The sequence below is a fragment of the Scyliorhinus torazame genome, chromosome 2 (genome assembly GCF_047496885.1).
Source record: "Scyliorhinus torazame isolate Kashiwa2021f chromosome 2, sScyTor2.1, whole genome shotgun sequence".
Classification (NCBI taxonomy): Eukaryota; Metazoa; Chordata; class Chondrichthyes; order Carcharhiniformes; family Scyliorhinidae; genus Scyliorhinus; species Scyliorhinus torazame.
The window spans coordinates 318,815,665-318,830,970 of record NC_092708.1 but is presented as its reverse complement, the minus strand read 5'-3'; the positions used below and the strand labels follow the sequence as shown (position 1 = coordinate 318,830,970).

The 15,306-nt window shown below is 42.9% G+C and overlaps 1 protein-coding gene across 3 annotated transcripts in view; it reads right to left on the bottom strand.

Moving 5' to 3' along the window:
* Positions 1 to 5,278: 5,278 nt before the first annotated feature.
* The window catches only part of exoc5 (exocyst complex component 5), a 95,237-nt gene continuing 85,209 nt past the window's right edge, over positions 5,279 to 15,306 (bottom strand). For all 3 annotated transcript variants that reach the window (XM_072489531.1, XM_072489535.1, XM_072489540.1), the window contains 2 exons: positions 11,366 to 11,581; positions 5,279 to 6,660 (listed from right to left, as the gene is read on the bottom strand). In XM_072489531.1, the coding sequence (XP_072345632.1) occupies positions 6,472 to 6,660; positions 11,366 to 11,581 (405 nt within the window). In that variant the 3' untranslated portion in view covers positions 5,279 to 6,471. The remainder of the gene's footprint in view (positions 6,661 to 11,365; positions 11,582 to 15,306) is intronic.

The window sequence follows — 15,306 nt, the reverse complement described above, 5'->3', positions numbered from 1 at the left end:
CCCACAACTTGGGGAGGAATTTTGGATAAGAGCAGAAGTCATTTTTATCTTCATTCCTTAGGAGAGAATTGTTCAACCACAAAATCAGGGAGCAGAGATTTACTTGGCTGAGACAAAACCAGCCCACAACAAATCTTCTGGAGTGCCAGTATCAGATCAAAAGCAAAGGTGGGACTCAAAGAGGGATACAAGAGCTTATGGAGTGTCAGGTTCAGATCTCATGTCAAAAACAGCAGCAGCTTTGAGGTGCGATGTAAACTTAAAAGATCAGACAACAACTGCCAGAGTTATCCTTTATCCGGATGGAAGTAACGGGCACAAATAGCCACCACACTGTAATGGAGACCAACCTCTTTCTCCCGTCTAACAGGCTTCATAACAGATATTTCTGAATTAACTCATTCGAACTAAAGCATCAAACAACAATGCCTTCCATTCCATTACAGGAGCCTTTCAGTGGCAGAATCCATGATGAACTTTCCCGATTAAGGAGATCCAACAAGACAGAGCTATACAAGCTTGCCCACTACATTACAATCCAATTCTCCAAAGCAAGATTCGCTAATGAAAAAATGTAGATGTAACCGTTTGACATGGTGACACTATAAATATTATTGAAGACCAAACACAGTGGGCAAGTAAAAATGTAGGATTTTATATTCTGAACGGTTATCAAATGCAGACATTTTCTGGATGCACATTAGAGAGTCAAATATACATGGAATTTTGCAGCACGGAATACATTATCTTCTTAGTCCCATTACTTCTCCTTTCCGCCAGTTCCTTTTAAATGTTCCGCATTAAGTATCCACTTCATTTACGAAAGTAATGATGGATTCAGCTTCCATTACTGTACTTGGCAGCACCTTCCATATCCTAACAACAGCAATAATTCCTCACCTCCATTCTTTTTATAACAATCTTACATTTAGACTATGTTATAACCAACATCCAAGGTTCAGTCAGTTCAATCCTGAAGCCGAATTACCCCTTCAGGTTTTCCAGAACGCTGAGCAAAGATTGCTTGTTGTTCTGAATACAATGAAGCATTAACTTGCTTTAATTATCCATCTTAACATATAAAGACATTCCAAAGTGATTCACAAAGGTGCAAACAAAACATTGGATGCTGATCCAAATAAGCTTGGTGAAAAAGGTGGTCCATAAAAGCAGAAAAAGAATGCCAGACTGTGGTGCATGTGAATAGCTTAACACATAGGCATGAATGGGGGAGCAAATGGACAGGAGTCGTGCGTGGGAATCCAGAATTAAAGAAAGTGCGTTTGAGGAAGGAGCAAATTTAGGGCTGGGTGAAATGACGAGGGAGCCAAGGCAGATCAGCGAAGAGTGCTAGGGGAGTCGGGCTTCATGTGGGAAAGAACAATGGTAGCAGAGTCTGGATCAACTAAAGTTTACAAAGGGGAGCATGTGTTTTTGCTGGGGGGGGCTTAGATATCTCAGCACCAGATGTGTTGCATTAAGGCTATGGGGCTATTATGGAGACAACAGCATGTGGTCATCGTGAGGAAAGGTATGCGGTTGGTAGCTCAGTTTGGGGTAAAGTAGGACGAAACAGTTACAAATCTTGTTCGGTTTGCGAGTGATGAATGATATAGGTGATGTGACAGGCACCAAAGGTAATGGCTTTGGGCTTCCCAATGTTTATCCAGAGGAAATTACAGCTAACGTCAGAGAACCTGACAGCAGAGAGCCAAGTGTTGTCAGTTCACGTGTGGAAGTTGAAAAGGATGTCACCAAAGGACTGCAGGTAAAGGAAGAGGAGGAATCCAAGAATAGATCTTTGTGGGCAAGTAGGCACAACACTTAATTTTTACCAACCTAGCAGTTTCTGTCAGTAAAAATATATATTTTTTAGTGCTTTAGGGATTTAGGTGGTACAGTAAGACACTGGGAATTAAAATACAGGACAATCTCAGCAGTCTGACAGCATCTGTGGAGAGAGACGGGAGCTAATGTTTGAGTCTGGATGACTCTTTGTCAAAGCTGGAGAGAATTGGAAAGGTCAGATTTATACTGGGGCAGGGGTGCATGGGGCTGGGTAGAGGGCCAGTGATAGGTGGAGAGTAACAATGGTGTGGACAGAATAACAAAAGGAATGGGGATGATTAAGGCTAAGAAAGGGGCTGATAGTGGCACATAAAGAAATTAGAATGTGTTAATGGCAGAACAAAGGTAAACAGTGTGTCAAAGGGCAACTAGAAACGGTCCAAGTGAAAATTGAAATAAAAATGGGGTGAAGGTGGAGGAGAGTGAAGTCCGGAAGGCTGTAACATGCCTATTTGGAAGATGATCTGCTGTTCCTCCAGTTTGCACTGGGCTTCACTGGAACATTGCAGCTGGCCATGTACGGTTATGTGGACATGAGAGCAGGATGGTGAGTTGAACTGGCAAGCGACAGGAAGGTCTGGGTCCTGCTTGTGGGCAGACGAAAGGTGTTCTGCAAAGCAGTTATCCAGTCTGCTTCTCCAATGTAGACTGCATTGGAAGCAGCAATAGACCAGATTGAAGTGCTGCCTCACTTGAAAAGTGTGTTTAGGGCCTTGGATGGCGAGCAGGGAGAAGATAAAGGTGCAGGTGTTACACCTGCGATTGCATGGAAATGCTGTGGCATCATCGGGACAGATGCGACTGAGGCGAAGGAACTGGGAGAATGGGATGAAGTCCTTACCTTACCGGATGTGGGGTGTGAGGAGCTGTAGTTGAGGGAGTTGTGGGAATGGGTGGGTTTGTAATTGATACTAGTGGACAGATTATCCCCATAAATTGAGATAGAAAGATCATAGATTAGAATCACTGAAGTGCAGGAGGCCATACGGCACATCGAGTCTGCACCAACCCTCTGAAAGCGCACCGAACCTAGACACAATTCCCCACCATATCCCCACAAACCCACCACGGGGCAATTTAGCATTGCCAATCCACATAACTTGCACGTCTTTCGACTGTGGGGAAACAAACCAGGAAACCCAAAGGAAACTCGCGTAGACACGGGAAGAATGTGCAAACTCCACAGAGTCGCCCGAGGTCGGAATCGCACCCGAGTCTCTGGCACTGTGAGGTAGCAGTGCTGACCACCGTGCCACCCGGAAGGGAAGTGTAAGAGATGGACAACGTGAAGGTGATAGATGGATGGAAATTGGAAGCAAATTAATAAAATTTTCCAGGCCCAGACAGGACCATGAAATGGCACCAAAACAGTCGGCGATGTGCTGATAAAGGAATTGTGGGATGAGGCTGGAACAAGCAATGTTCCACATGCCCTATTAAGAAACAGGCAAAACTGGAACCCATGTGGGTACTCATAGCCATGCCTTTCATTTGGCAGAAGTGAGACAAGTTAAAGGAGCAATTGTTCAGTGAGATGGCAAGTTCAGCCAGATGGAGGAGAGTGGTGTTGAAATGGGATTGTTCAGGTCTCTTTGAGGCAGAAGAGGATACCCTCAGACCATCTTGGGGAATGGAGGTATAGAGCAATGTTTTTTAAACTTTTTTTTACGATGACCCATTTTTACCAACCGGCCAACCTTCGGGACACAAGCCGGCCGACCTTTGCAAGACCCGCTGGCCGACCTTCACGACACCCACCAGCCGACCTTTGGGACCCACACCGGCTGACTTTCGCGAGCCCCGCCGGCAAACTTTTGCGACCCACCATTTTCTCTTACCTTGTTCGCTGCCGACAAAATGGAGGAATCGCAAACGCGCCCAAAGCAAGTGACGTCGACTTTGGGGGGGGGGGGGGGGGCGTGACCTGCTCTCTGCCTCCCTTCAGGCAGGAACATTCCATAAAATTTTTTATTTTTTTTTAATCGTCTGCTGGCTTTTAACAATGCCAGCAGCGAGCGGCCTTCAAAATGACCGCCACGATCATATTTTAAAATGCAGGCGTGCTGTGCATGCGTGCCCACTCATTGGTGCGCATGCGTAGAAACACAGTGGTTCTGCGCCTGCGCACCTATGAGCGGGTACCCATGCGCAGTACGCCCGCATTTTTTTTACATGGTCGCATTGTTAAAAGCCGGCTGCAGCTGCTGTTGCACACAAATTTGCACAATTGGGAGCGCCACGACGGACGGCTCTGCGACCCCGACTTTGAAAATGCCTGGGGGCATTTATTTGAAAATAGAGAGGGATTGGACATCCATAGTAAAGAGGAGGTGGTTAGGGCCAGGAAACTGGAAGTTGTTGATGTAGGGCACTGGAGGAATTGTGAAACTTGGTGGGAAGGGACTGGTAAGAGCAGAGAGTATGGAATCAAGATAGGAAGGAATGAGTTTGGTGGGGCAGGAGCAGGCTGACATGGGCCTACCAGGACAGATCTCTGTGGACTTTGGGAAGGAGGTGGAAGCGTGCTGTTCGGGGGTGGGGAGCGAAGATCTTCAGAGGCGATGAGGTCAGTCACAGTCCTGGAAACAATGACTTGATGCTCGGTGATGTGGTTATGGTCCAGGGGAAGGTAGGAGGAAGTGTCTGGGGGTTGGCGTTCCAACATCTGCAAGGTAGAGGTCAGTATTCCAGACAACAGCCCCACCCTTTTCGGTGGGTTTGATGACAAAGTCAAGGCTGGACATGAGTGGAATGCAGCAAGTTCAGAAGGCGACACGTAAGAGTTGGTGAGAGGAGCAGAGAAATTGAGACGGTCAATGTCACGTCAAGAGTTCTCAATGCAAAGATCAAGAGCAGGTCAGCGGCTGGAGGGAGGGATCCCTAAGTGAAGGGAGATTGCTTGAGGTGGGTGAAAGGATATGTTGAAGGGGGGGGCCTCCTGCCCGAAGACGTGAGCTTGGAGATGAAGGTGGTGGAAGAGGAGTTTGGCATCAGGTCGAGCCCGGAATAGGAATGTAATCAGTTATTTTACACTTGAGGTAACCTGGGGTGAACATGACAAATAATGACAACTTTAGAGGAACTGCTTCTGATGTTCCTGTGCACTGTGCCATGAGTTGTTTACCCATTGCATGCCACAAAAAGATCTTTGTAGCACACGTGCTATCAAGAAAGTACCAGATGGCTGGAGAAGTGTTGTGCACTTGGACCCCTCCCTCCAGCCGCTGACCTGCTCTTGACCTGAAGGAGGAGCAGTGCTCTGAAAGCTAGTGTTTGAAACAAACCTGTTGAACTTTAACCTGGTGTTGTGAGACTTCTTACTGTGCTCACCCCAGTCCAATGCCAGCATCTCCACATCATGGCTACCATAAACAGATACAGTATCTGGGGTTATTCACAATAATGGAAATAAAGATAAATACTTCATTACTTTGTGTATGGGGGGCATTTGCAGTTTAATGATGAGGAAGCAATGTTTACAATGTTGCCATCAGTGGAAGGATTCTGCAGTTTTCCACCACTAATCATTTTCAACCTTTTACTTTTTATATTGAAGAAATACTGCACAACATGCATGCATAGAAAAAAAGCTAATACAACCTTTTGGAAATGATGCAAAATCAAATTCTAGAATGTCAAAAAGGAACAGTACAAAATATTTTAAAAATTAACCAATTCTTTATGGTACTTCCAGTCACGCTGATGGAGCAAGATTTGTTCAGAGAACATTTAATGATCTACAAAATAAATGGTGTTTTGTTGCAATTACTGATATTTATGGCAAAGGTGATTAAAACACGCTTACTTTAAGAAACAGAAAAAGCATTCCCCCATAACTTAAGAGCAATGACTTTCCCAATGCTCAATTCTTCTTTCTCTTTTAGTACTTTTATTACCACAGCAGGGAACAGTAACATCAACACCAGAGATGACAAAGGTAATATGTATTTAATAGAGCACTACCTGCAGTAGCTCATTAATACTAAAGCTAAGTTAACTTACATAGGAATGGATACATTGCAACCTCCTCAACCCTCACCCATTTCCAACAAAATAACCCATGAAGCAGTAACTATGTTCGATATGCCGAGGCACCTTCTGCAGCTGTTTAATCAAAGACCTGTTTTAACAAATATACTCCTATTAATATAGTGTTACATCTGTGTACAGCAAGAGGAAGTCCCTTATACCTGGATAAAACACTGTACATTTTCTTCAAACAAGTGTTTATAGAACTGAGCTTTAAATTTATTATTCAGTGCTTCAACAACCTCCCTGATTGTATTTAATTATGAATGTAAATTTTGTAACATATGCAAAACTTGAGTTAAGTTAGTAGCTTCTGATAGGTTCGGCTCCAGATAATTTGTTAGAGCATACATTGTGCAAAAATATTACTGTGTTTAGCTTGGATTAACTCGGCCTCTGATTTAATGAAACACAGTTCAATAATGGCTGCCTTTTAATGAAGTCACAAATATTCCAAATATATTTGTAAATGGCTATGTAACAGGAGTTGGAATGTCCTGTACTTAAAGCTTCCAAAGTTCCAAACAGCCTAAGCTTGAAAAGTCCAGCACATCAAGCTCTGACACTATATTCTGATTTCAAAAATCAAGGATTTCAGCTGAAGTGACGACCAAGGCGCGCTGATCTGTAGTCAGACCGTAACTGCACAAAGGCATGAAGGATGTTCTTGTCAAGATTAGTCAGATGCTCTCCAGAACAGACCTGCTTAAGGTTGTCAGGTGCTACTACCAAGAGATTACAGAGTGCATGAAGCGTGTCAAAAAGTTGCAACACCAAGGGAATCTGTAACGAAAGGGAGAAAACATGCAATTAAGAGTTGCAAGTCTAGAGAGAGCAAATCCCAACTTTTGGGGGAGAAACGTTTATCATCTGAAGGACGCAGAAGGCATATAACAAACAGAGGAACACTAGTTTGGTCAAACAACTTTGTTCCCATCTCCCAAAGAAAATCCACTACCTGGAATCATTTTCTGGGAAATATAAACTAGTCCAGATTTGGTGATGATTAAGTATGACTGAGCAGTGCTGACAGAAGAGTGCAATATATGATGGGGCGCTATACATGATTTAAGTACAAATCAATACAGCAGTGAATCTCTTGTGGAGATGTCATAAGTTGGAGGATGGATTTGTTTAAGGGCAACATGTTACAAATAACATGCCAAGTACAATTCTGATGATGAACGTAGCATTCTTCAGATTATTGCTCGGATAGATATGGGTCAAACTGAGAAAAGTCTCATTTTTATGAAGCTAATAAGATCAAAGTTCACTTCTTTGATCAGGAAATTTGGTACAGAAAAGCCCTCGCTACCTATAATAATAATCTTTATTATTGTCACAAGTAGGCTTACATTAACACTGCAATGAAATTACTGTGAAAAGCCCCGAGTCACCACAGTCCGGCGCCTGTTCGGGTACACTGAGGGAGAATTATTTTTAAATAATGTACAATTTGCCCAACGGCACGTCTTTCGGGACTTGTGGGAAGAAACTGGAGCACCCGGAGGAAACCCACGCAGACAAGGGGAGAATGTGCTGACTCTGCACAGGCAGTGACCCAAGCCGGGAATCGAACCTAGGACCCTGTGCTGTGAAGCAACAGTGCTAACCACTGTGCTACCATGCTGCAGAAATGGTGATGTTTGGTCTGTTAATATTTCCCATCTTGAAAGCTGACTTGTTAAAAACATGCAAATGAAAAATGTTCACAAAAAAAATATTTCAATAGTCAATAGTTGTTATCAATATACAATAAAACATAAAATAGAAACTGATATGAAATAAAATGCTCTTTTTAAAGACAAAAACAAAGACTTCTACAAGTTGGGTGCGAGGAACAGACTAATCTGAGTGCTCAAAGATATACGGAGGGTCAGGTTTGTCAACGCAAGCTTACTTGTTTGTGAAATACAATCAAAATTAATGAAAAAAAGTCAAATAGCTGTGTTTTGGAATTTCATGGCAAGCAAAGCAGATTACAAATGAACACAAATGGTTTTACAATAAAGAACAGGGACAAATAGTGCTTGAATGAAAGACAGAAAACTGCAGACACTGTAAATCAAAACAAAAACAGGAATTGGCAGGCGAGTCAGCATCCATTGAGAACAAACAAGTTGGTTTTTCAGCTTTACCGCCCATCATTATCTCTGGCAATGCTTCAATTTTTAAAATGTCATCTTGTTTTTAAATCCCTCCGTGGCCTTGTCGCTCTCCTTCCCTAATAGTTTCCAGTCCAACAACCCTCCAATGACTCCAATTCTGGCTTCTTGCGCATCCCCAATATTAACTGCTCCACCATTGGCAGTCATAATTCGAGATGTCTAAGCCCCAAACTCTAGAATTCTCTCTCTAAACCTCTTTCTCCTCTTTTAAGATGCTCCATAAAACTTCATCCGTCTCAATATCTCCTTATAAGGCTCTGTGTCAAATTTTGTTTGACCTTGTGAAGCACCCTGGGACGTTTTACTAAGTTTAAGGCACAATATAAATGCAAATTGCTGTAGGAAGTTCCATGAAAACGTTGTGCCTTAAATGTTAACTTGTTGATTCTCAGCACAGATGTTGACTGACTTAGTGAAAATGGCCAACATTCTTTGCTTTATTTGAGCAAGAAAATTCAAGCTTGGAACAGGGAAAACATTTTCTTTTTGTTCTTATTCACGGATGTGAGCATTACTGGCTAGGCAAATATTTTTACTGCCAGTCCTCAATTGCCCACCTTCTTGAACTGCTGCAGTCTATGTGATGTAGGTATAACCACATTGCTGTTAGGGAGTGAGTTCCAGTATTTTGGCCCAGTCACAGTGAAGGAACGGCGATACAGTTCCAAGTCAGGATGGAGTGTGGCTTGGAGGGTGGTGGTTGTCCCATGCATCTGCTGCCCTTACCTTTCTAGGTGGTAGAGGTCATGGGTTTGGAAAGTGCTGTCGGAAGGAGTCTTGCTGCATTGCATCTCGCAGATAATACACACTGCTGCCACTGTACATAGATAGTGGAGGGAGTAGATTTTGAAAGAGGTAGTTGGGGTGCCAATCAAGCGGGTTGTTTTGCCCTGGTGAGTATTCCATCACTCCTGACTAGTGCCTTGTAGATAGTGCACAGGCTTTGGAGAGTCAAGAGGTGAGTTACTCTCTGCAGAAAACCCAACTTCTGCCCTGCTCATGTAGCCACATGGTTTATCCTGTCAGTTTCTGGTCAATGGTAACTTCCAGGATGTTGATATGGCATTTGATGTTTCAGAAATGGCATTGAATGCCAAGGGAAGGTGTTCGGATTCTCTCTTGTTGGGAGATTGTCATTGCCCAGCACTTGTGTGGCACGAATGTTACTTGCCACTTATCAGCCCAAGTCTGAATGTTGTCTAGGTCTTGTTGCATTTGGGCACTGACTGCTTCAGTATTAGAGAATCGTAAATGTTGCTGGACATTGTGCAATAATCTGAAAACACACACCTTTGATCTTATGTTGGAAGAAACACCATAATTGAAACAACTGAGGATGATTGGGCCTGGGACATTATCCTGAAGAACTCCTGCAGTGATGTCTCAGGACTGAGATGATGGATCTCCAAAAACCACAACCATCTTCCTTTGTGCTAGGTATGTCTCTAACCACTGAAGACATTTCCTAGTAATTTCCATTGGCTTAAGTTTTACTCAGGATCCTTGATGCCACATTCGGTCAAATGCGGCCTTGATGTCAAGGGCAATCACTCTCACCTCACCACTTCAGTTCCGCTCTTATGACCAAGTTTGGACCACGGTCAGGAGCCGAGTGGCCCTGGCAGAACCCAAGCTGAGCACAGTGAGCAGATTGGTGAGTAAGTGCCACTTGAAAGCACTATTGGCGCCACATTTCATCATTTTGCTAAGAAACAACTTCTATCCATTTTCTAATATGCTCAGAAACCCAGACAATAAATAAATATCTGTGGAAGTAAATTGAGGCCTTTGAAATGTGAATGCCAAGACATTGCCCAAATTTCCCTATAGAGACCATAAAACAAATGACAAGGTATTTGAAAAAAAAACTTATAACGGTGACATCTAGAAACAAAGTCAGCATTTCTGCCATTTGATCAGCACTGAAACGCTACAGCAATTTCTGACAAGAGTGGAGGGCAGAAGAGAGAGGGGTCCACCTAGATGGAGTTGGATGATGGCCATCACAGAGCTGTTGCATATGAGCTTCAGTGGATTTGGAAGGATGGCACAAGGCAGATGTGCGTGACATACCACCACAGCAGTTCTCCTGGTAGGAGTAGCTACAAGCAGGACAGGACAGGAAAATTTGAATAAGTTACATATCAGGCAAAAGTTTGTCACCTTCAGAAAAAAAATCAGCCATTAGCTATTCAGCAAATGTATACTTCCATAGTTACACACAATGATTTACAATTACAAAAATATACTGTAATTATAAAATAAAGTATTCAAATTATTTTGATTCAATACTTCAAATGTCTATATATAATTATTTCTTGTTCTTAGTCCCTTGCATCAGCCAGATATCCCAAGACCTTCTGGTGATGCAAGTACAGAACTGCTTCATTAATTTACTGAAAATAGAGCAGCTCTGTCTGATCTTCAATTTTGAATGTGGATTTGCTGAAATGTCTGCATGCTTGCATTTAACTACTTCACATAAATGATTTCTGAAATGCAAACAAAATAGGTGTTTGGATTAAAGGCTTATCATAGAATCTACAGTGCAGAAGGAGGCCACTCGGCCCATCAAGTCTGCACCGGCCCCACACCTCCACCCTGTCCCCTTTATCCCCGTAACCCCACCTAAATGATTTGAACACGAAGAGCAATTTAGAATGGCCAATCAACCTAACCTGCACATCTTTGGACGGTGGGAGCAAACCGGAGCACCCGGAGGAAGCCCACGCAGACACAGGGAGAACGTGCAGACTCCGCACAGACAGTGACCCAAGCCGGGAATCGAACCTGGGATCATGGAGCTGTGAAGCAACTGTGGTAACCACTCTGTTACCGTGCTGCCAATGAAGAGCAACAAAAATTTTAGGTGCTAATGTATATACTCTTAATGACGTGTTATTCCTGACAAAATTAAAAAGAACCCTTACAATTTAACACGATTCAGTAAAAGACAGCATCGACTGCCAAATCACACAGCAATGAAAATTCCCAAAAAATTAATAGAACATATATCCGTATAAATTAATATGGGGAAATTAAGGTATTCCAAATCTAAACAGTTAGTTCAGTGTTATTAGAAGCCACTTTTCTATTAAATTTGCATTTGTTGGGGGGGGGGGGGCAAGAAGAGAAAATTGTCAAAGGTACATAGGAAAAAATTAAGAGCTATTTTTAAAAAAAACTTTAATATGTTACTGAATTATTTAATTTGAATTTGTATTCAAAAAGAAAAGAAAATGGTACATAACTAGCAAAAAGATAGCGAGATGTACAAAGCCATTTCGAGATAAACGGTTAATATTAAGTGTATACAACACCTTAAATTCTTTGGCACACTTCCGATATTCAGCTACATCACAGATAGCCAGCATGCCACCCATTGAACTGTAAGTATACTGCTGAAGGTGCTCATGAATTAGACGATGGAAGCGAACTCCAAATTCTGTTAGAACAGTATCCACATTCTTTCCATCCATCGAATTTCGATTTTTTTCGACTTGCTTTCCAACATAGCCACAGACTTTGACACAAGCCTACCCAGAAAGAGGTCATAAAGTATGACATGAATGAAAATGGGACATAGCATTCTATGCTAAATGCAGTTGCTTCACGATGTATGGCAAAAAACCATTTAATGCTATTTTATCATTTTCAAGGTTGGTAAATATTAACAGATGAACTATTAACTTGTAATCTGTATTCCCATAATAAAAGCACTATTGAGCCAAACGAAGCTTTAATTTTTAAACCAAAATTTATGTACATCATACAGAATTTTTAATCATTCCACCTTCAGGGGATAAACACACCAATAATAGTGTACAAAACATTGATCCCAAATTAACAAAGACTCAGGGAGCTGTTTTACAATCAGACACCTGCTGGGATTTATTGCTTGATGTATTTCTAAAGCAGCTGCTCCTGTGTAACCAACAAAATTATTGCAAACCCTGGCAAAACATTGTCACTTCTATCTTGGGATAACTGCATTAATAAAATATAGTCTTTGATATTGCTGTTGTTGCTATTTTACGTAGACCAAAACTATATATGTCAACCCATTATCCCCAGCTAGTTGCATCAGCCAATAATTTGACTTTATATACATATAAAGTATGTATAATGGGTTGTGTGTTTAACTAAGCCAGTATGAGATTGTGCGTTTTACAAATTTCAAATGTCCACAATTTGCAGATCAGACTGTGAACAAGTAATGACTCAAGATGAAGCCATTAAGTCTTTCCTCTTGGGGGGGGGGGGGGGGGGGGGGGAAAGGGAAGTAATGGCTCCATCAGCTTCGGGGAAGATAACATTTTGTGGCAACATGCGGTAAACATCAAGTAGTTCAAATGAGGCACATTAGGGTATGGCATTCAAAAATCTGGGGTTTTCTAGGAATGATTTGTCAATGTGATACATTCAGGGAAATCCCAAAAGAAATTAATGATATAGAAATTGAAGCTCTTCCCAACTTTTCACCCAGGAGATGTCATGCTATCTGCCTAGGTTGCATCCCGACTCCAATGGCAGAAATGAAAGCAATGTTGTACCCCTACAAGCCAACGACAGTTTGCAAAACTGAACTCCTCCAACCATCGGTTGCGTAGTGGTACTGTCACTGATCCAGAGACCCAGGACACTGCTCTAGGTTAGAATCCCATCAGGGCAGATGGTGGAAATGGAATCCAGTAAATATCTGGAACTAAAAGTCTAATGATGACCATGAAACCATTGTCAATTGTTGTAAATATCCCAGCTGGTTCACTAATGTCCTTTAGTGAAGGAACACTGCAGTGCTCATCTGCCCTACATGTAACTCCAGATCCACAGCAATGTGGTTGACTCTTAAATGCTCTCTGAAATGGCCTAGCAAGCCACTTAGTTGCTCAAATCACGACAAAGTCAATAAAAAAATAAAGTGGACGGACTACGCGGCATCGACCTAGGCACTGGAAACAAAAATGGCAAACAAACCCCTGTCAATCCTTACTAACATATGGGGGCTTGTACCAAAATTGGGAGAGCGGTCTGTCATGGCTTCAGATCAAACATGGACAAGGAAACGTCCTGCTGACCGTCCATCCTCAGCTGATGAATCAGTACTCCTCCATATTGAACATCACTTGAAGGAAGCACTGAGGATAACAACGGCACAGAATATACTTTGGGTCAGGGACTTCAATATCCATATCGGTAGGAGTGACCATCGCACAGTCCTTGTGGAGACAAAGCACATCTCTGCAAAAGACAAGGCTGAACCATTCTCAATAATCTTCAACCAAGAGGATGATCCATCTCGGTTTCCTCCAGAGGTCGCCAGCAGATGCCAGTCTTCAGTCAATTCGATTCGCCCCATCAAGAAACAGCTGAAGGCACTGGCTACTGCAAAGGCTATGGCCCCTGACAATATTCCAGCAATAGGACTGAAGACATGTGCTCCAGAACTTGCCGCGCCCTTAGTCAAGCTATTCCAGTACAGCTACAACATTGGCACCTACCTGGCAATGTGAAAAATGGCCCATGTATGTCCTGTCCACACAAAGCAGGACTAATCCAACCTTTCCAATTACTTCCCTACAAGTCTACTCTCAATCATCAGTAAAGTGACAGAGGGGTCATCAACAGTGGTATAAAGCAGTATTTACTTAGCAATAATCTGCTCACTGATGTTCAGTTTGGGTTCTGCCAGGGTCACTCCATTCCTGACCTCATTACAATCTTGGTTCAAACATGGTCAAAAGGGCTGAATGACAGAGGTGAGACGAGAGTGACTGCCCTTGACATCAAAGCAACATTTGATAGAGTATGGCATCAAGGGGCCCTAGTAAAACTAGAGTCAATGGGAATTGGGGGGAAAACTCTCCATTGGTTGGAGCCATACCTAGCACAAAGGAAAATGTTTGTGGTTGTTGGACGTCAGTCATCTCAGTCCCGGGACATCAATGCAGGAGTTCCTCAGGGTAGTGTCCTAGGTCCAACCATCTTCAGCTGCTTCATCAATGACCTTCCTTCCAACACAAGGTCAGATAAGGGGGATGTTCATTAATGATTGCAGAATGTTCAGCACCACTCATGTCTCCTTAGACACTGAAGCAGTCCACTTGCAAATGCAGTATGACCTGGACAATATACAGGCTTGGGCTGACAAGTGGTAACATTTCCGCCACACAAGTTTGAGGCAATGACTATCTCTAATAACAGAGAATAAAACGACTGCCCATTGTTATTCAATGGCAGTACCATCAGTAAACCCCCACTATCAACATCCTGGGGATTACCATTGGCCACAAGGAACTGGACTAAATACGGTTTCTACAAGAGCAGATCAAAGGCTAGGAATCCCACATCGAGTAACTCACTTCCTGATTCCTCAAAGCCTCGCCAACACCTACACGGTACAAGTAAGGAGTGCAGCTCCAATAACACTCCAGAGGCTCGACACCTCCAGGACAAATCAGTCTGCTTTATTTCTACAAGCATTCACTCCACCATTGACGCACAGTAGCAGCAGTGTGTACCATCGACAAGATGCACTACAGGAACTCAGCAAAGTTCCTTAGGCAGCACGTTCCAAACACACAGCCACTACCATCGAGAAGGACAAGGGCAGCAGATACCTGGGAACACCACCACCTGGAAGTTCTCCTCCAAGTCACTCACCATGCTGACTTGAAAATATATTGCAGTTCCTTCACTGTCGCTGGGTCAAAATCCTGGTGCTCCCTCCCTAATAGTACAGTAGGTGGACCTACACCACATAGACTGCAGCAGCTCAAGAAGGCAGCTTACCACCACCTTCTCAAGGGAAATTAGGGATGGGCAACAAATGCTGGCCGCCAGCAAAGCCCATATCCAGTAAAAATTATTATTTTTAAAATCCTGTACTACAATCTCCAGTAATCTTTTGAAAGCTCTGAAGAAAAAGTGAGCTAATTCTGCTATGTCCACTGCTCCAAGACATGAGCAGCAGAAATTGTGTAAATTATAGGAAAGCTCCACTCCTTAAATCTTGATATACATAATAATCTTTCCAGGCATTAATCATAGATCATAGAATTTACAGTGCAGAAGGAGGCCATTCGGCCCATCGAGTCTGCACCGGCTCTTGGAAAGAGCACCCTACCAAAAGTCAACACCTCCACCCTATCCCCAGAACCCAGTAACCCCACCCAACACCAAGGGCAATTTTGGACACTATGGGCAATTTAGCATGGCCAATCCACCTAACCTGCACATCTTTGGACTGTGGGAGGAAACC